This window comes from Ursus americanus, chromosome 4 (assembly GCF_024610735.1).
Source record: "Ursus americanus isolate L20-20 chromosome 4, mUrsAme1.1.p, whole genome shotgun sequence".
In the NCBI taxonomy this organism is placed as follows: Eukaryota; Metazoa; Chordata; class Mammalia; order Carnivora; family Ursidae; genus Ursus; species Ursus americanus.
In genome coordinates, this window is record NC_142130.1 from 25,033,115 (window position 1) to 25,054,694 (window position 21,580).

General features: G+C 40.6%; 1 protein-coding gene across 27 annotated transcripts in view; it reads left to right on the top strand.

Moving 5' to 3' along the window:
- LPP (LIM domain containing preferred translocation partner in lipoma) overlaps window positions 1-21,580 on the top strand; it is a 639,448-nt gene that overhangs the window by 520,621 nt on the left and 97,247 nt on the right. For all 27 annotated transcript variants that reach the window (XM_045811268.2, XM_087861490.1, XM_087861508.1 and 24 more), the window contains one exon: window positions 13,219-13,388. In XM_045811268.2, coding sequence (XP_045667224.1) covers window positions 13,219-13,388 — 170 coding nt within the window. The remainder of the gene's footprint in view (window positions 1-13,218; window positions 13,389-21,580) is intronic.

A 21,580-nucleotide genomic window follows, 5' to 3' on the forward strand; every position in this document is an offset into this window, starting at 1 on the left:
AGTCAGTCACCAGCCCCCTCCACCCTTCTTTCTATTCTCAAGATTCAATGTAGTTGGATCCTCAGGACCCTTAGGGTTCTTTGGAGCACATTTTTAAAAGCTGATTCTGGTTCTCACTCTAATTGACAAAGGATCCTCTAATCTGAGGCCCAGGGTGACTCAGTGACCTCTCTAAGGTTACCTAGTTACCCATGGTCAAGCCCACCCCTACACACGTGTCTCCACCAATACCGTGGTTTTTTCAGCCACCCTTCTGTTCCAAGTTTGCTGTGCCCCATGGGTAACATCTTCAGTGGTTCAATTTTTTATTTCATAGCAATCTTTCCTTTTCTTTAAGATACACCATCGCTCCCATTTGTACCACCTGCAGCAAGCTAAATTACTCCTCAGTGTTTACACCTTTCAAGTATTTATAGACCGTCATCATGGCTCTCCTTAGTCATCCTCCAGCCTCGCTATGTGTACATATATGGCTCCTTTAATCCCCCTGTACCAGTCAGTCTCTCTTGTCCTTCATTGTGTCCACCATTCTCCTCCCTAGTGTGTATAAGAGAACAGTCTGAGTATATTCCAGATGGGAAAAAATAACCCCAACATGTTGTAACAGGGGGGAGAAAAACACACTGAATAGATGAAAGGAACAGTCTACAGGTTAATTAGTAGTATGGCCACAAATATGTGCACAGTTTTGTTTCAGAAATAAAGCAAGCTGTATTTGTTGTAACTATCTCTTCTTTGAACTTAACAGAATGCTGATAATGCCAAGCTGTGTTTATAGTCCAGATTTTTGCTAAAGACCTTCAACTTTGCACTCCCCCTGTGTGGTATCTCTTGCCCAAGACAGAACTACAAATAAAAGCACTTAGCAGGAGCTGATGCAAGAACCCATTACTGAGCTTATCTGTTTTTAGGCAGTTTCTGTGGATTTATATAGTTTCTGGGAGCTCTCCCTATAAGCCTTAGTAAGGAAGAAATCTTGTGTTATCTCACTAGTTATTAGGCACTTGGGCATTAGTCATCCTATAAAAATTAAATGTGTTTACTGAATATGATAATCTAAAAATGGAAACTACGTTAGTGCAAGAGGATTCGCCCAGAAATACTCTGCTGACATAAATAGAACATGCCTATTGCCCTGTTTCTTGTTTCTTTTATTTAATAACTTTAATAATGTTTCAACGATTTTGGAGTCTTGAGTCTTGATCGCCACGAAGCAGGTTCTCCTTACTCTAATTTATCTGAGAATGAAAACTGGAAGCCTGGGAAGGTCCTTCGAGAAACACTTGATTGCATGTATACATCTTATCAGGAGACAGGGAGGATCTGCCCTTCCCAGGTACACGGCTTCTTAAGGAAATGATCCATTTTTTCAAAACCTGCTGTGATCCTGAAAGTGTTCCTTCATTCCCAACCAAATCCTTCCTGTAGAACTTTCTGAGCCTTTCTTCTGCTGTTCTCTCCTGATCTCACAGGGCTGTAAGCTCCCACAAGGGAGAAATGTGGTTTCTGGCCGTGTTCTTATTATAAAGTGTTGTGCCACACCTCAGAAATGATGATAGCCAGTGGAGTTTATTAGAACGAAATTTAAACTTTTCTACTTTTAAACCCAGTGATTCTGCTAATCTGGAGGTGGCAAAGAAGGGTGGCTATTTATTTCCTCTCTCACACAAAGCAAGATTGTGAAGGAACTTATTCTCTGAATGAAAGGGGAGAGGGGAAAAGTGGGAACCTTCTCATGTTTTATTCAGATGTTAACAAAGAAAATTGAGAAGTGTGTTTCCTTAAAATTGACACCATTTTTATCCCAAACATTCTGGTGATAGCAGACAACTGTTCAAGCTTCTTGAGAGTGAGGGGAATTTTTTTCAGAAGCATAGTCCCGGTGGGAAGTATTACCTAAAAGTAATACACTAATTGCTTTCAATCTTGCATATTTCCGCGTACTGTGTGCATACATACATGTATTAATAACTGTTCCCAAGACGTCACGCTAGCACTCAGAGAGCTCAGTGTTGCTATGCAAGTACCAGAGACGGAATCGATGCAGACCGCAGTTTAGCAACGAGAATTTTCCAGACACGCGAGGGCGGACATGGAGATGGCTGCAGGTCTAGGACTCCGTGCCTGGGTCTCCCTCTGAGCTCTGATGCAGCATCATGTGTCAAGTATTCGCGGCATCCATCTGCCCACTCCGCTGAGAAGATGAACGGCACTGCCGGCATTTCCAAGGAGCTTAGATCCTCAAAATCTATCCACTTACATTAGGACTGCATTCCATCTTGTGGATTTGCACAGGAATTCCTTAGAATATGAACTCTGGATGAAAGCCCAGACATAGAAGTACGTTGTGCTCTATTGTGCATGTGATTTACATCAACATTCATAACAAAAATTTATTTTATGGTGATCTATCTTAGAGGAATTCCTTGCATTTTGTTGTTGTTCAGAATTTAATACGTAAATGCCTCCCCTGAACACTTCAAGCCACCCCGGGCTGGGATCACCGTTGAGGTACGTAGCACTGGCTCAGGGGGATGAGGTAACTTGACCAAAGTCACAGGTTATATACATGGTGAAGTCAGGATTAGAGAACCCAGTTCTAATCACAGATCTCCTACCTATCCCCCCTCGAGTGTTTTTATCCTTTAAAAATTAATAACAAAGCAGAAGCCTTTTGTCAAGTGAACGTTGTATGTAACTCCAATGTACAAAGACCAACCAGTTCAGACCAGGTATGGTCAAACAGGGAGCAGAGCCTGGCCTTTTTTGGCCCCAAGGTATGGCTGCAGACCCCACTAACACACATCTTGCTGCCATTTCTTTAATTTTCAGAACACCTAGGTGGAAAGCTCCAGAACATGTCAGGGTTCTGCTGCTTCAGATAGTCATGTAGTTGACCTTGTTCTGGAATCATGCAAGAATCATCCTTGTGGACTACCGTGTCCCACACAGTACTCCCTTTTACAATGAAGTTTTGCCAGATTGGTGGGGGGGGGGGGGGGGGGGGGGACAAGTTCCTCATGCTCAGGCAACAGCGCCTGCTAGTGGGCAGAAACTAATACTTGCGGTGACGCACCTGGTTGCTAGAAGCCACTCTGCTGAGAGCCTGCAGGCCTGCATCCAGCTCTCATCTATTCTGTCAAGGCATGGCCTCTCCCTGAGCCTTAGTGTTTGCATCTGTAAATGAGGATGGGCCAGATGTTTTCTAAATCTTCCACATGTTCTTTCGTTCTTAGATTTTTAAATCCTCTTAACAGTATATTAGGGGCATTTCAGCCCTGAGTGGAAAAACCAAAGCTGGGATGTAGTGTCAGATGAGAATGTCCCCCACCTCGGGGTTCAGCACCATGTGTGCAGGTAATGTGGTCCAGGTCAAAGACCGCTACACTTGGGGCCAGATGAACCAAGCCTAATTCCAGCTCTGCTCTCTACCTCTCAAGGCACACACAAGATGATTCCTAGGTTAACTCATTTGCTCGATGATTGCCTTATCTAACATTTAGTTATTGTGAGGTAATGTTCAAACAGCATGAAAGAGGTGAAGTTTTATGTGACCTGCAGGATTACTCTCGATCTTGATATATCAAAAATTTAAAAGTAATGTTAGTCATAACTTTCATTTTGCTCTTTGTGGTAACATCAATAGAGAAAGCACATTTAATATTATAAAGTACTATATAAATATAAAGAGTGCTTGATAACATCATAAGAAGTTGCTCATGGCTGTTGTTGGGCATTGAAATACTATAGCGTTAGAAACACCCTCTCAAGTTACCTCAGGGTTAAGTTTGCTCTTAAATAACCACAATACATTTGGAGATTTCCCACCACAGAAACTAAGAGTAAGTGGGCAAATTTAAGTATTTTCAGCTTGGGATGGAGCTTGAGGGAAATATAAATTCCCATGAGAGATACCATAGAGCAGATTCCAGTCATAATCAAAAATAATCATTGCAGTAGCAGTTGTAAGTGTACTAGTAAATATTGATTTTTTTTCTGTTAACTGATCAATCATGAAGTGAATTTCAAATATAGGAAATAGAATAAGAATTCAGAGGGGGAGTATAAAAATGTCCATTTGTAAAAATTAAGTGGAAGAGAAATCTAGGCTTTAGTCAGAATAAATGCTGATATTTCTGTGAGGGATGTTGTGAGGTTTATGCAAGCTTCCTGCCAGGCCAGATGTTTTTAGGAATTTTGGAGTTCTAAAGCAATAAGCCAGGTTAGAGGACAGGTGGAGGGGGCTCCAAAGCCAGACTGCCAGGTCTCTATTCCAGCTTCAGTATTTAAGTCCGCGGCCACGGGCCAGTGAATCACCGTCTCCAGACTGCCATTTCTGCAGCTATGATGGAGATGATGATTGGACCTACACCAGCAGGTTGGTGGAAGAATTACCTGAGATAATATATGTAAATACTTAAAACAGTGCTTGGCAAATACTAAGTGCTGAATAAATATTGGCTAGTAGCTTCACTCTGGGGTCCACAAGTTCCTGCAGGATTGGGGTTGAATTTTTAGCACTAGATTCTCTAAGTAACATTTTGGTGACTATAAATCTTGCATAACTGCCTCACAGATGCAACTGTCTCTATTCTCCCCATAGTGACTGTCCTCTTTACAGGTGGGTCCAGAATGCATATGTCCCTGCTTTTGGTTGCAGTGATCTCTCCCTTTGAAGTTGAGCTATACCTCCTATAAGTTGGAGGGAGAAAGAATCAGGGCCTGCACGAGCCCCTTCGTGGCTGCTGTAGAACTTCATGGCCAGGTAGTGAAGGCAGTCATCACTGTCCCCTTTTTACGGAAGTGGAGAAAAGGTTACCTCTGTGCATAGTACTTAGCACAGAATAGAAACTTCCTAAGTGTGTTTGTTGAGGGGCAGACAGAATGGCTGGACAGATGACTCAGCTGAGACCACCTGATCCTTGGGGGGGGGGGGGTGTCTGCTTATTGCTTATTTTGAAAACACCTGCCTCAGGCTCTGGAAATTTAGGAAATTTGTCCAGGTTCCCATAGCGAGCGAGTAACAAAGGCAAGACTCGCGGTTCTTTTTTTTTTTTTTAAAGATTTTATTTATTTATTTGACAGAGATAGAGACAGCCAGCGAGAGAGGGAACACAAGCAGGGGGAGTGGGAGAGGAAGAAGCAGGCTCATAGCGGAAGAGCCTGATGTGGGGCTCGATCCCACAACGCCGGGATCACACCCTGAGCCGAAGGCAGATGCTTAACCGTTGTGCCACCCAGGCGCCCCAAGACTCACAGTTCTGCCTGATTTCCTCTACACCTTTATATATAACTTGTTAACAGGTGCCATGTATTACATTCAAAACTGCAAAGCAATGTTGCTTTTTGTTTTGCTTTTGTTGCTATCTGATTTTTGCTTTTATTGGAGCTGCTTTACCTGAGAATGGAAGTTGCCAGAAAGGGACTATCCTGACATCCACTGTGCATGTGTATGTTACTTAGTTTAGCGGAGGTTGGGACCAGGGTGCGTGGTGTCCAATTCGCTGCCTTTGTTAGCACAACTAAGTACAGCTTACGAGGAGGGAGCTCTGTAGGGCCAGGGCTTTGGGTCCTAACCATCATTGCTTTGTAAGAATTCTCTAGGACAAACTATAGTGTGGAGCACATAAACATGCCGTTCCTTTTAGAGCAATGGTTCTCAAAGCCACTGCACGCTAGCACTGTTATGTCAGGGCCCCATCCCAGACCACATAAATCAGAATCTCTGAAAGTGAAGCATGGGTAGCAGTATTTTTTAAAAAGCTTTCCTAGTAGGAAGCCAGAGTTTGAGTTTCAACACTTTAAAATCTTCTCTGAAGGACACCCCCCCCCAACCTATACTGATCTCCCTACCTGTCACGGATTCTGATGTTTACTGAGAGCTCCTGAGATTTGGGGGTCAGAGAAGTGATGCTGTATTGGCTCTTCTTTCTCCGGGTGTGAAGGTCTCAGAGGCAGAAGGAGGTGGGGCTGAGATGGGAACCAGGTCAGACTTCTAAAGCCCATCATCTTAATCAGCATGTGTTTTTCTGTGAGTACAGTTTATTATTCAATCATAACTCTGACGTCCTCGGCCTTGGTTAGGAGTGTGGGTTAGTCTGCCTCTGAAACCTTGGCCAAGTGACTTAACCTCAGACACCTTACCTATCAAATAAAAATAGATAAGCATTATAGCACTATGAAAGAATGTATGTGGAATGCTTAGGGCAGTGCTTGGCATAGAGAAAAAACACAGTAATTTTCTTTTATATTTTTGTTATACTTCTTCACAGTGTAGTGTAATTAAGTCAGTGGAACATGATTGCTTTTGCAACCCCATGTGGGACTCCCCCTCCCAATCCACCCCCTTCCTTGAAGGTCCAGCCTCAGCAAATATATATCTATAAATGAATCACCTCATGGCTAGACTTCATAATGACTTCCTTTCATCGGTAGGATTCAGCCTTCACTCCATCTTATCAGGTTTGTGGCCCGGGCCTTTATCCACCCACTTCTGTACTGTTCTCTCTGACAATTTGGGGTGTTTTGTTGTTGTTGTTTGTTTTGTTTTGTTTTGTTACTCTAACTCAATTTCTTATTTTAATTTCTGACTTTAAATTTCTGTGAAGGCTTCCTGTGTCTCCCACTGGTCATCCTACTGTAGCAGCCATCTCTCCTTTGCCTGCCGCGTCTGCACAACATGCGTGTGCGAGAGAGTGCAAGCACGTGTGTATAGGGAAGAGAGAGAGGAACTGCCATCTGCCACCTCCTCCCTCCCACCCAAGTCCCCACTGAATCTGCAAGCATCCCAGCAAGGACCACCTCAGCAATAACATAATGAACTAGTGTAATGCCATTGTGTAGACACAAGCAGGGTGACGAAACTAGGTGTGTCCTACAGTCCAGCTTGTAAGATATGATAAGGATCCCATTGTTCACATAGCTAAATAGCACTAACCATAGGAGACTCAATATTGCCATGTTACTTAAAGGCAGAGTTCAAGAAAGTAGGAAAAAACAGACTTTGATGTACAATGTGATACATACTATCACCTTAAATGGCCATCAGTTGACATTCTTGGAAGATTCTGCATTGTCTCAGGCCATACAGCAGTGCTATGTGATACATTCATTTACAAGACAAAAGAAGACTTCTATAGGAGGGCTTCTAGTTAATATAAGTGAACTTTTATGCAATGCTGGCAAAATTTGAGAAAATTTAGCTGCTTCTGTTCTTGTATGTTATCAATGAGTAGAAAGCCATTGAAAACTCTTCAAACTAAGACTTAAAGACACAGCATTAGGGTGATAACTCATTGGTAAAAAGTAGAATTTTTTTTTTTCCAGCCGGCTTATGATTAACAGTCTGTCCCTGAACTGTTTTGAATGCAGATGAAACAAACCTATTTGGACAATGCTCGTCAGCTATTATCCTGATGAGCAGTACAGAAATACTTGGACCCCTTGGAACAGTGGCTCAACTTGGCTGAACATGAGAATCGCCTGGAGAGCTTTTAAAATTCCAGTCCTAGAACATCCTACCTCAGACCAATGAAATCAAAATCTCTGGAGCTGGACCCCAGAAATCAGTGTTGTTTTGGGTTTTTGTTTTATTTTGTTTTGTTTTTTTGTTGTTTTTTTTTAAGTTCCCCAGATTATCCAATATATTAGCAAGGTTGAAAATCACTGTCCTAGGACTTAAGTAGTTTAAAAGACAGGGTGTCTATTATTACATGCATTAATACTACAGAATTCCATAAAGTAAAAGCTTTGTTGATTAGAAAATGCCATCATTCTAGAACCTTCAGTGAATGTCATATGTACCTGTCATAAAAAGAATGCAAACTTGTTCTATTATCTTTTTATACCTTCAGTGGAAGATAATTTCTGAATCAGCTTAATGGAGGCTCTGCTTTAGGAAGATAATTCCAGTGGCCATATGTAGGATAAATTGGAGCAATCTTTGTTTCTAGGAATACTTTACCCTGACTTCATTACCCTGATATAACCTTATTGATTCAACTTTTCAAACAGGACTCTGTTCAGAACATTTTGCAGAAGGTGCATAATGAGAAAGCTGATATATCATACAATCGGCATATAGGGTTTCAATTCATTGTGGTATTTAAAAATAGAATATTACTTTTGCTTGTGCCTAAAATTTCTGTTATAAGTCAGATAGCAAGGAAGACATGAAGACAAATGTGACCTGGCCTGATGTCTGCAATACGCATACATTTTCTATTTTACTTTTGATGTTGAATAATGTGCAAGTTTGGGAGTATCACCAACTTTCAAAATGGCTCTGGACGTTTTTGATCCTACCTACAAACAAGCAGTGTTTGCTAAGAGGGCCTGCGGCCTATTATACTAATGGTGCAAGGATCAAACCCATAAAAAAATTTTTAATTAAAAATTTTATTTTCACATTATAAAGGAAATATATTCACATTACTGAAAGAGAAAATGGGAAGCAATAAATATGAAAACCCGTATCCTACTAATTTACCTCCTTTGCTCACCCTATTATTTGCCTGTAATGTCACCCGCCACCCATGCCCATCTTAAAAATGACTTGTTCCAATTCTACATAACCTTCCAGACCTTAGCTCAGGACTAAGACTTCCAGAGAGTTTTTCCCTTTGTAAGAGGAAGTAAAGCAGATACTGGAACAAACAGGAAGCCATCGCAATGGCCCATGAAAGACTATGGATCCTGATTTGGGTAGTAGGCATGTGGTGGAAAGACACCTTTGAGAGAGGCTTCACTCCAGAGGTTGCTATAGTTGGGACAGGGTCCATGGGGGAAGCGGTGAGAAGAACCCATAACTGGGTTTTTCCAGAGAAAATACAAAGCAGTGTACATGGCAAGCAATAATATATAAGCAAGCTTTAGAAATAAGTTCCTTTTTTATTATTATTATTCAGGCATCTTAATTCAGTATCAAAATTCTCCTCAGACTGTCTGATCCTCTGTCATTGGATTTTTTAAATTACTGTGCTAAGCTTTGCCAGCAAGCTCCTCATTCAAGCCCTGGGTCTGAACTTGGGCTTCCTACCGGCCCCTAATCAACTCTGTTTCCTTCATGCTCTGATGCCTTCAAGTCTGCTACCATTCCCCTGGTTTTTCTCATTTAAAAAAGTGCTGAGATACTTGTCCAAAAGATGGGCATGGAGATTGTGGTCTGCTTTTAATGATGTGTAGTGTAAGCCCCTCTAGGGGCAAGGATGTACTATGCTTGAGTAGCTTTCTTTCCATTGTGAATGCTTCCCTAAAAGGCATAGTTTGTAAATTTTGTTAATGTGAAAAGGGAACATTCGGGCACCTTTTCTGTCCTGCTGATGTGTAGGGCTATTTTTATTTTTTGTTCTTCGCTCTTTTTCTGTGCTTGTGATTTTAAAGGTGCCAGACTGACTGCCCTCGAGCCTGTGTCCCCGATTTCTCCCAAGAATAGGAAAAATACGGGAGGCAGCAGAGCTGGTCATGTCTGGGTCCAGCATATTAGCCTGACCCACTCTGGAAGAATGTTCTCTAAATTATAAAGGAGAAGATTGTTCCTTGTGAATACAGCCCATCTGCTTTCATAGCTGAGAAGACAAATCCTTGTTGTGCCAACACCAAGTTACTGCAGACGTTTGGGATCAAGTCAAGCCCAGCCACTCATTCCCTTTGGAAAAACCAGAATGTTTTTCTCTTTCCCATCTCCACCTGTCACAGTTCCATCCTTGAGTTGGGTTCCAGTGCCACTTTCTCCACAAAACCTTTCCTGAGCCCCTCTCACACGTGATTTCCCTCCCATACCTCCAGAGCACTTCTCCTATGGCATTTGGCACCTTTTTCCATGTGATGGTAGAAGGTATAGAGTCTTATAATGATTGTAAAAGGCACTGACATCGTCTAATCCATGTCTGTATATCGCACAGAAGCAGAATATGGTACTGGCAGAGTAGAGACCTGGGGAACTTTTGTTGAACAGAATGAAAATTTCAAAACTTGTCTTTTCAGCCTGACCTGCAGGGGTCTGCCCTCATCTTCTCTCTAACCAGTGTTTGAGATTTTCTCCCATATCCTCAGGGTTAGCTAGCAAACTCTCCATAAACTATGTAGACTCATAGCTCTTGGGTTCCAGAGACTATACTTCTGGCCAGCCATGGTCTGGATCAGAATCTCTACCCCCAACTGTGTTACAGACCACTGTACCAGTAGACTGTAACATTTAGCCAGAATTTTTTTCCCCCAAGGTGTGGTCCACATATCACTAGTAGTCCCTGGTGGACTGTCATGGAACCCAGTTTAATAGAAAGGGAAATTTCTATTTAATAGAAATTATTTAATAAATAAATAATTCTGTTGACCTGAATTTAACAGATTTGAAATGTAAAAAAATTTGAAATGTAAAATTAGGAATGCAGTATGCTCTTTTTTTTTTTTTTAAGATTTATTTATTTATCTTAGAGAGAGAGCAGGGGGAGGGTCAGAGGAGAGAATCTTTGAGCAGACTCCCCGTTCAGCGCAGAGACCAATACACAGGGCTTGATCTCATGACTCATGAGATTGTGACCTGACCTGAAACCAAGAGTCAGATGCTTAACCGACTGAGCCACCCAGGCGCCCCAGGAAGCCAATATGCTCTTAATAATCATCACATTCTTTTTTTTTTTATTTAAATTCAATTAGCCAAGGTATAGTACATCATTGATTTTTGATATAATGTTCAGTAACACCCAGTGCTCATCACATCACGTGCCTCCTTAATGCCCATCACATTCTTAAAGATTGCACATGTATCACAGACCTCTGTTGTTTGGTGTTGTTTGACCAATGTTCGCCAACAGCGCCATTCAGCTCAGAGTATCTTCATGTCATTAGTATGTTTTTTTCCACTGCTGCTAAACCTATATTTTTCATTATCACTATTGTATTGCATTATTTCTTAGTTCACCAAAATAGATCAGTGATTTCAATATGATTCAGTGAAGGCAGGAAAAATAGTAATAAAGATAATACCATAAATACCACTTCGGATTAATATTAAAAATGTAAATTTTGGTGAAAGAGGATTCCAATATAAATATTGGGAGTGAATCTGTAAATTCTAAGACAAATATGATAAGTCTGCACAAGCAGTTGTAAAAGAAAAGTTTGAATACTGAGTATGATGATGACTTTTTAAAAAATAAGACTTGATGAATTGGTGATCCATTTACCTATAATCGCAGTGTGTTTCCTGTGATGAAATGACAGATAGAGGCGTGAAGCTTTGAGAAGTATAGCATCAAGTTCAAACAGAGCCCAGTGAACTTTTTAGTAAACAGTTAAGCTGTTGGGGTTTTTTTTTCCTGAATAATCACAAAACAAGTGTCATATGCAATGACCTAATTTTGTTACTGAAGGCAATTAAAGTCCAAAATTTTAAAGGCAACTTTCTAAGATTATACATCTTACGATAAAAACAGGTACAAGTTAAGTCTTGGGTAGAGGTTTGTAAAACAAGCCACAAAGGTAATTACAAAAGTTTTTGTCATATGTCAAGAATATGATATCAGGACTTTATAATATAACTACAGTGGAGACAGCTCAGTTTCCCAGAGTTTAACTCTTTTTCCAGTATTTGATATTTCTTAGTCCTTAGAGGGAAAAATGATCTGTACTTTGGGTTATATTTTAAAAATACATTCAAGTCCTGCAACAGAGCATATAGAAATATTTTCCAGTGCCAGTGCAACCAGAGAAGATTAGAAATATATTTGCCTCTTTTCTCCCAAGTTGAAACATTTAGCCCTCCCGTTTGTAGGTGTGAAATGATTGTCAATCCAATGTGATGGAGTGCTGAAAGCAGTCTTCAGTGAGAAATCTCCCCGTAATGTCAGCTCTGTGTTCAATCCTGATGCACAGAACTGAGCAGAGGCCAGACACCATAGTGGTTAAAACCGTGGACAGTGAAGCTAGACTACTTAGATTTGAATTTCATTAACCGTTTTTGTGACTCAGTTTCCTCATCTGTAAAAGAGGGACAATAACAGACCTAAGACATAGGTGGCTATAAATATGAAATGAGTTAACATGTCTAAAAGCACCTTGAGACATGTTGCTGGCACAGGGAAGCACTAGGTTTGCTACAGCTTATGTATTAAAGCCCCCAGATTCTTGTTGACATTCCCAGTGACCTGTAATTATTTGTTACGACTTTCTACTTATAGAAATAAAGAATAAGAAGGAAAACTGGATGTGGATCTGACCTCTGGCTCAAGATTCCCATGACGGAACCAGATAGGGATACAGATTGCAGCCAGCACGATGCCTCACACTGCCATAAATATTTGTCTTCAGTTATGTTTTATTGTTCCTATTTAAAACAATGAATTTTTGGAAACCTAAATCTGATGTCCACATGTGATCCAGATGCCCCATAAATCAGTTTTAGAATGCTGAAAGTTTACAGAACACTAGGCTGGATAGTGACAACCAGGGCCATCGGGACTCAAAACCCTAGAGTCTGTGGAACTGCTGCAGGTTTTAGGAATGTTCAAACTATGATCAGACTTGGAGGCAATACTAACTGAATTGTACTAACTTCAAGGGTGTCAGGTGTAAGAGATGAGACGTGTTTCATGAGGCCCTAGAAGACAGAACTGAAAGTACAGGGTAGCAGTTAGCTTGAGGAAGCAGTCTGGCTCCATACGAGAAAGAACTTTCTAGCCGTCAGAACTGTGGGGAAATAAAAGGGACTCCCTTTTGATCTGGCTGTCGCTGAGGGCTGGATGCAGAGATTTTACAACCTGGGCTTTTCTGAAAGGAGTTGAGGTTTGATTTTTTACCCAGTTCCTTCACAGTCTAACTGGACACTAGACTCTCCAAGCAGAAAGACTTTCCTGAACGTGCTCAGTGCTACCATGCTGAGTCATATTCCTCTTACACTTGGTGTGAGATTACAGGCACAGCACGGCCTCGACATCAGGAGACCTGAGTTCTACCCTGTCACCTTCTGTAGGTCCTTGAGCTGTGAAGGTCAGCTCCTCAAATGCCTCATGGAAGATCCCCATCATGGCGGCCGTACTCGGGCTAGGGGTGGCTATAGCCGTGATCTTGCTCCTGGTGGCGGTGGCGGTGGTGCTGTCAGTCCTTTTGCTGCTGCCGCCATTATGAATCGGCGTTCTCTTCCATGTTGGCTTCAGTCCTAGAAGGACTGAAAGTGTCCCTTGGTGTGTTCTTAGGAGTCACTCCCTTTTTTTCTTTCAGGCCGCTGTGCTCGCTGTGGGGAGAATGTCGTTGGGGAAGGGACAGGATGCACTGCCATGGATCAGGTCTTCCACGTGGACTGTTTTACCTGCATCATCTGCAACAACAAACTCAGGGGACAGCCCTTCTATGCGGTGGAGAAGAAAGCTTACTGTGAGCCCTGCTACATTGTAAGTTCACATTCTGCTCTGCTGCTCCTCCAGCTCCTGGGTGCTTTGCAAAGATGTCTTCTTTGGCAGAATGCCAGTCACTCCAGATAGAGTGTAGCCAGCAGATCATTATTTCTCCCCAGGTTTCAAAGTGCGTGTGTGTGTGTGTGTGTGTGTGTGTGTGTGTGTGTGTGTGTGTGTAGATTGGCATATCTTAATTTTTTCCAATTGTCCCCTGTTCGTATGAGGTCAGAAAGGCATGTCAGGAGGATTTGCTGGTTATCAAGTAGTGGGCTGCTGGGAAGATCATCCCCTTGTGCCTTTCAAGCATGTACGTACAAGCTCACACACACCCCCTTGAACAGCAGAAGGTTTCCCAAGTGGCATAGTCACACCTCTTGTTATTACGTCTCACCCTGCATTTGATTTTGCCAGTATTTGTAAAGAAACCCTGCTAGGGCCTCTGGGCTCCTTAATGCTATTTCAAATACCTGGGATCTTTGAATCACCCCTATCTACCCAAAAGGTTTCCTACCTACTGTACCCAGCAGGTTTTCAATGATGCAAACAGATAGTCCCTTTATGATACACGGAAATGAATTTCCCTTAAAGGAAAATGAGTAGTAATGCTGACTGAGCTAATAATTGAGGTTTGTTTTTGTTTTTGTTTTTGTTTTAAAGAACACAACAATTATATTTAAATAACATAGCTGGGTGGCTAAAAAATACACTCTCTTCATTTCTTACCAGGCTATTTACATCTACACATTAAGCTATCTTCTGATAGAGCACTTTGATGAATGAACATAAACTTTTATTAAACTTGAAATACATTTCTTTGCTGTCTTTCTGCATGATTTTAATCTGTTTAACACTTGTTAGTGGAAAAATTGGTGCAGTGGAAAAATCGGTGCATTTTTGCAAACCTGCAAAGGAGGCATGGTTTGGCCTCAGTGCCCAGGCATTTTAACATAAAGGAAGCTTTGGGTGCAAGGTCTCAGGAGTTATACATAGCTTTGCAGAACCCCAAGGTTCAAGTTCACTGCAGAAGTTTTGGCCTTGTCGGTGTCTTCCCATGGCCTGATGGCTCTAAGTCACTGCAGGCCTGGAGTCTGTTGCACCGATCTGAAAGTTCTTCAAGATCAAGATCCTGCAGGATTTGATATTGTTTGGCATCTCTTAGGTTCAATTTTATTTCATTTTCCTTCCCAAAGCAACTTAACTTAAATATGTGTCGCATCGTAATGGTGCCACACAATGCCGGAGCTGGAGACAAACTCCTCTTTTTAGAAGCGAGAACACAGAAACACAGAGAGGCGGAAAACGACCTCTTCCGTTCCATCATTGGTGTCATAGCCAGGGCTATATTCAGTCCTTCACACCCCTGGCCCCATAGCCTCTGCTGACAGCGCACGTTTTTAGTTTGTCTAGAACATAAACACCAACGCCATAATGTCCTATTGATCTGGAAGGGAGCAGTTACATATGAGGGAAGGTCTACTGAACAAAAGCTTATCTCTTCAGGAAATAAGAATATTTCAAACATCATCCTTTGGAATCTTTACTGAAAATAGAAAAATTACAAAATCCCCTGCCTTTGTAAACAGACGGCATGGACAGTGGAGTAGGGCCAGCACGTGAAATCACTTACTGCAGTGAGCTCTATGACAGTGATGTCCGCAGGGCCTCTGGAAGCACCTGTGGCCCTTTGTCCTTACACGAAGTGACCACACACTGCTGTGTTTTGTGTAGCTCTGTGTCTATTTTTCATCCTTTTTCGGACTGCATTGTTGATTCTTGCGGCTTTAATGGTGCTCTGGTGGCAGTCTCCTTCATTTTTTCTTGTATCCCTCAGGGCTAGGAATCATATGAGCAATATTGGGAAACAGTGTAACATGGAGTAAGGAACATGGTTTGAATTTGATTTCATCACTTAAGGCTTTGTCTCCTTGAGAAAGCTCTTTCCAAGCCTCAGTCCCCCCATATATGTAATGGGGGTGATTGCAGGATTTTCCCCAAAGGCTTGTGAAGATGAAATGAGGCAATCCTGTAAAGCACACAGGAATGGTAATGGAATGCCTGTTATTCTGAGATGAATTTTGGTAAGATTTCTGGCATATTTCATATTTCTGAATATGAGGACCTTACATGTGCCGTGAGATTCCTTGGGCTTTAGGGAATTGTTTTAACCTCTCAGGCATACCCCTGTCCCATTTTTAAATGCTTTTCTTGCCCTTCTGAGTGTGTAATAAGATTGAAAGAAGTGTCGTCTCGCTAAATTATGAGTTTCCACAGTGTGTGGGCTCAGGTTTCGCTCTCCAGGCCAAGCATAGGAGCTCAGGGATTCTTGAGTTGGTCTCTCCTTCTGCTTTGGCTGCTCTATTGCAAGACTGTGCTTATGACAAGGAAGAGTATCTGGGAAATATTTAATCACATCCTTGGAAGAGCTGGGTGAATTCAAACAATGGAAATTCTTACCATCCTTTTTGACGTCTTTCCCACAGAAGAACCTTTAATCAAGATTTTTCTTTATGAGATCTATCCATGGTGACTCTAAAATGTAATTTAATTCTTATCAGAATTCAGTTAAGCTGTATTCAGAGACCCTTGTTCAATATTGATTTCAGAGTTCAGCACAGCCCTCAAGCTCTCAGCTGGATGTTTTAGCATTTTAATTTCTTTGGGACTTTTCATATGTCCAATAAGCTGCCACACCAGAAATGTAAAGAGTTTTCTTTTGGGGGGGATTGGGGAAGCTGGGAGGCTAAAATGAAACAAGTTGGTTTGAAGACAGAGTGTGTGGTAAGGAGGACCCTAGGGTGGGCTGTCTGTCTCTTGGAACCAGAGCCCTTTGATCAGAAGCACCTGTGATGCCATTCGGTCAAACTGCCTCTTGTTCCATGGGTGGAAACTGATGTCCGAGAGACATCCTGTATACACAAAGTGGAGAAAACCCAGGCCCCGGGCCTCAGTCAGTGGGCTTTTTTTTTTTTTAATAGAATCAGAATATTCACGATCGTGGTTTAGTTCATTATTTCTGTGTAAAGACCATCCGTGTTCGATGCTCTGAATTCAGAAGGAGTCTCATCTAATATAAATTTAATTTCTTCTTGCCTAAATTAATTATTGATCAACTTAGATCATATTTAGATTGACCATTTACATAATTTGAAGGGAAAATATACCAGTTATGTCTTCATCTTTGCTTCAGTGATTATTCAGATTTTCCTATTGTTTCTCGAATCCTTAATCCTTGCACATACATGACTGTAATTAAACCAGTTTGTTCTGTAAGGCACTATAATTTTCTTTAATCATTTTATATATGCTTTCTTTTGTGTTTTCTGTTGGTTGACTTAATATAAATATGTGTATAGCTTTCCACTGTTAATAATCTCTATTTTTTAGGTTTCTTCTGTTTAGGTTTGCTTTGTGTTTGCATACTGCATTTTATAGCTGTTTGCCACTAGAAAGGTATTGGGTATTTTCCATTCTTTTAGTATCGTAAATAACATGCCTATAAATAGCTGAGTAAAAGGTTTTTCTTTTTTTAATATATGAAAGTTTTGTATTATTTTACTTTGATTTTTTTTCTTAGTATAAATTCTTTTATTTATATTACCAAGTTTACTTTGCAGCAATTTGGAGAACTTTTGCTAGATTTCTTTAGAAAGATTCTTCAAATTCACAGAACCATCAGCAATGTGAAACCATATGTTAAACTATAACCTATCCACTCTTGAAGTGGTTTATTTGTATTTACTTTGAAACAATTTAATAAGTGCCTTATGTAACAGTTATTTTATTTTTTAAAAGAATTTACTTATTTGAGAGAGAGCAAGAGCACACTTGAGTGGGGGAAGGAACGGAGGGAGAGGGACAAGCAGACTCCATGCTGAGCATGGAGCCTGATGGAGGGCTCTCTCCCACAGTCCTGAGACCATGACCCAAGCTGAAATTAAGTTGGACACCCAACTGACTGAGCCACCCAGCACCCCTGTAATAATTATTTTGATTTAAGTGTGTATAATTATTAGCAAAATCAATAAGATGCTTTTCAACTTTGGTGATCTCTTTAAAGCTTAGTTTTGATTATTTTTATGGATTTGTGTAAACGTACAGATTAAAATTATGAACACTAAGCTTCCTTGAGAAGTAAGGTGATATAAATAGAATACATTGCTTCTAGACCTTGCTCTCCTAGTGTGACCTTGGGTAAGTCATTTAATTTCTGAGTACTGTTATCTTCATTTATAAAAGGGAGATATTAACTTCTTCCCTGTCTTCAAAGAAAAGGAATGAATAATTTGTGATGTTTTCAACATTATGAAATTGTTTACTAATAGAAGGCCTTAATCCATTAATAACATTATTATCATTGCTTTTTCCCTTAGCATAATCTGATACAATTTAGAAATCCCTCTATGTTTGGGGTAATTTCATAGCTACAGTTGCTATGGAAATACTGAAATAAATGGACGTCATAGAAGGAATATGAGGACATACATGAGAAGAAGAGGTTCATGCTTTGCCTGAGAAGATTTTTATGTTGGTACGAATAGGAGGGGCAGCAGCCGTGCCTCGCACTTATGTCTTCTTCTGTCCTGAATGAGACAAGTTTGGCCACAAGTGTAGGTTAACAAAAGAACTGCTGTGTCCTTAGCATTGCCAAGGAGTCTGGGCCTGAGACATAGCGCATCCGAGATTCTCAGCAAAAGTCTGTTTACGAAATGGCAGCCAAGGATCTTCCCCTAAACCGGGGCTCTTACTCAGAGTGGATCAAATCCAACTTCTAACTCTCCAGCAGTGGAAGTTGGTACAGACATTTTTATTAGAGTTAAAATCCAAGTGATTAAAAGGCCTCAGGAAATCGGAGGCCAAGTCCACAGGAGACTAAACACTGCGAGGTTCCTGAGCTTGACACATTAGTGGCCAACACGCTCTTGGCCTTTTGCTTTCTTATGTCACTAAATGGCCACAGTCTCCTACCTCTGCAGCAAAGTTGTCCTTTTATGTGCTTAGTTCCTCCTAGTAGTGTTTTAAAAACAGTTATGACCAGTGTTGTATGTGGGTGTTGGGAAAGGAGCTCAGAGTCTGGACAAAAGCTGAAAAATCCACGTGAACTCTCCTTTTCTTTTCTCATTGCCCACCCGTGCTCCCTCACCTCCAAGGAGCAATTGTCTGTCTTTCCCCCTCATGCCAAGCGCACCTGCACACACACTTGCTTCTTGATGTTACATCATTATCCCTCAAGCACTCTCCCAGAAAGGAGAAAATGCTTCAAGAAAGAGGGACATCTGTCAAGTGTCCTCTAGAGCGATTTCACCATGCTCAGTACTGCTGATCGCGCTCTCTCTCTCTCTCTCTCTCTCTGGACCCCCTCCCCTTATATTTGACAGTGATCCTGAGCACCTCTCATTGCGCGTTACCATTCCTATTAGAACCTTGTGAAATAGACCAGTGCAGGGGTGGGGTGGGGGGATTACTGGTCCAACTTGATGGCGGCTTTGATATTTTCAAAGCAAAAAACAAACTAAGACTAGGGACAGATCTTCTAACTTGTACTTGATTGCTAGGTCCATATTACCACCCTGAAACTAATATTCAACTTCCTAAGATACGAAGATACTGACAGCCCTCTCTGATTAGAGCCTTCCATTTCCATTTGAATTGATGACCACATAAATCATGCCTTCCAGCATTCCAGAATCTGAAATGCTCAACTTCTATTGGCAATAAAACACAAGACCTCTGTCTTTTCTGGAGCATTTACATGTGGCTCTCCCTGAAGTGCCTCAGGTTTTAAGGGGAAACCCTTCTTTTTAGGTTAAAAATAATCATAATAATAACATTTGTTTAGTGCTTTCAATTTTATAGAGCACTTTTCTTTTATCTTATGTCACCCTCTAATGATTCTACAAAATAGTACGATTATTATTGCCTTCCTTTCCAGTAATAAGAAGCTGAGTTTTAGAAAAAGTCAGCTTGCTCAGTTCCATAAAGCATGAGTGTCAGATCTAAGACTTGACCTGGCCTTTGATTCTCAAGTGCAGCTCTTTTCATGCACCCAGCCAGTCACTGGAAATTTCATTTGTTATTACTAGGTTTCCTTTCTCATAATTAATTTTTTCTCTATTACCATTTTTTCATAATGTCAGGTTTAAAAAAATACAGTTAACCTACATTCTGAATTTTATAAAGTGACTTTTGCCTTATTTTTGGACATATTAGAGAAATATAGAGCTCAAAATATCCTTTCTTATGGTAGTCGTTCTTAAAAAAATACAACTATGTTTTTAAGTATTATATGCTCACTAGAGAAAAATTAGAAAATGTATTAAAATATGCACAGCTCCCCCATCTAAATAATATAACAGCTTATATTTTACCACACACTTCTTTTCTATCTCAATAACTCTGTGTATAGATATAACCATACATCTATACACATGTGGTTTACACATGCGTGCACACACACACACACACACACACACAAATGGGATCATACCATCCTTACTAATTAGTGACTTGCTTTTGTTACTTGACAGTACATCAAACTTTGCCTTCTCCAAAGGGCATTCAAAACATCTACCATGGGCATTCGAAAAGAATATGTATCACGTACATACCTTTTCTGAAAAGAAAATGACTCAAAGAAATATTCCAGCGGACAAATAAATTAATCAAAATAGAGTGTGTGGGAAATCCAGGGCTAATAAAATGGTGATGAGCAATGAACCAATACAACTAATAGTTAAAGAGAGAGGAAAAGATTGGGGGCCTGGGTGGCACAGCGGTTAAAGCGTCTGCCTTCGGCTCAGGGCGTGATCCCGGCGTTCCGGGATCGAGCCCCACATCCGGTTCCTCCGCTATGAGCCTGTTTCTTCCTCTCCCACTCCCCCTGCTTGTGTTCCCTCTCTCGCTGGCTGTCTCTATCTCTGTCAAATAAATAAATAAAATCTTTAAAAAAAAAAAAAGAGAGGAAAAGATGAATAGCAAATTCAGGCTAAAAGAAAATAATATTAATCACCTACTAACTACAATATTAATAGCAGACAAAGTACAATTCAGAACAAAACTATTACATAGGCCAAAGTATATTACTTTATTGATAAATGTCACAGTTCCGAAGGAACAGCCCTGGGCCTTTCTTCGTTAAATATCATTACATTGAAATATATGATACAAAAATATTGATGAAATATGAGATGAAAATGGTTAAACCATATGCTTTATAAAACTTTAACACATTCTGTGAAATCTTTGACAAACCAATTATGGAAGTTGAGTAATATGATTAATATGACTGATCGGATCCATATAAGCAAAGAGATTCTATCTTCCTCTCAGATCTCCATGGAAGATTTAAAAAAACATCCTCACATAGGCTAAGAGGAAAATATAGACATTTCCTACTTGGGCTCACAGAGTTGCACAAGGCAGTATAGCAAGACAAGAACCTAGCAAAGGATAAACCAATAAGCATACCTGTGGGTTAAAGACTTCTTAGAAAGTGGTGCTGATGGTAAGGCTGCATGACAACCAGAATGAGACCCAGCCGGAGTTGAGTTCCAGTCCAGCTAGGATCATTAAGTGCAACAAGAAAGGGTGCATATATATTAATCTAAAGACCTAGAAAAGGACAACAAAGTCAACCTACAGGAAGAAGGAAATTATTAAAAGCAGTTATTGATAAACTGAAAAGTACTAGAATTTTTAGGTCCAGGAGATGATTCTTTGAGAAGAGAAATAAAATAAGCATCCAGGGAAGATGAGAAAGAAAGAGAGAAACAAAAATTTTCCTACAGAAAATTAGGAATGAAAAAGAACTTCTTAGCATATGTATAGAAGACATTTAAAAATCGTTGCACTTAAAATTTTATAGAAGAGGCTATGATCTGTGCATTCTTAAAATGCAAGGGAAGAACCCTTGAATAACCCCATAAACACAGGTGGAGTGCAGACCTACCACCTGAGAAAGCACCAGGAAATTTCATTGAGAGGACTTCTCAGATCGTCAAAAGCAAATGATTGCTATGCAAGTTCAACTTTCAGAGCTCAGCAAGAGAAGATAAGCTGCTCAGATCATTTTGGAAAGCTAGCCTGATCCTGGTTAATAATATTAGTAACAAACAAGGTCGCCCCCAAAAGAAAAGTCCGCTCATCTGACTTTCACCCGTGCAGAAACCCTAAACGAAGTATTAGCAAATTGA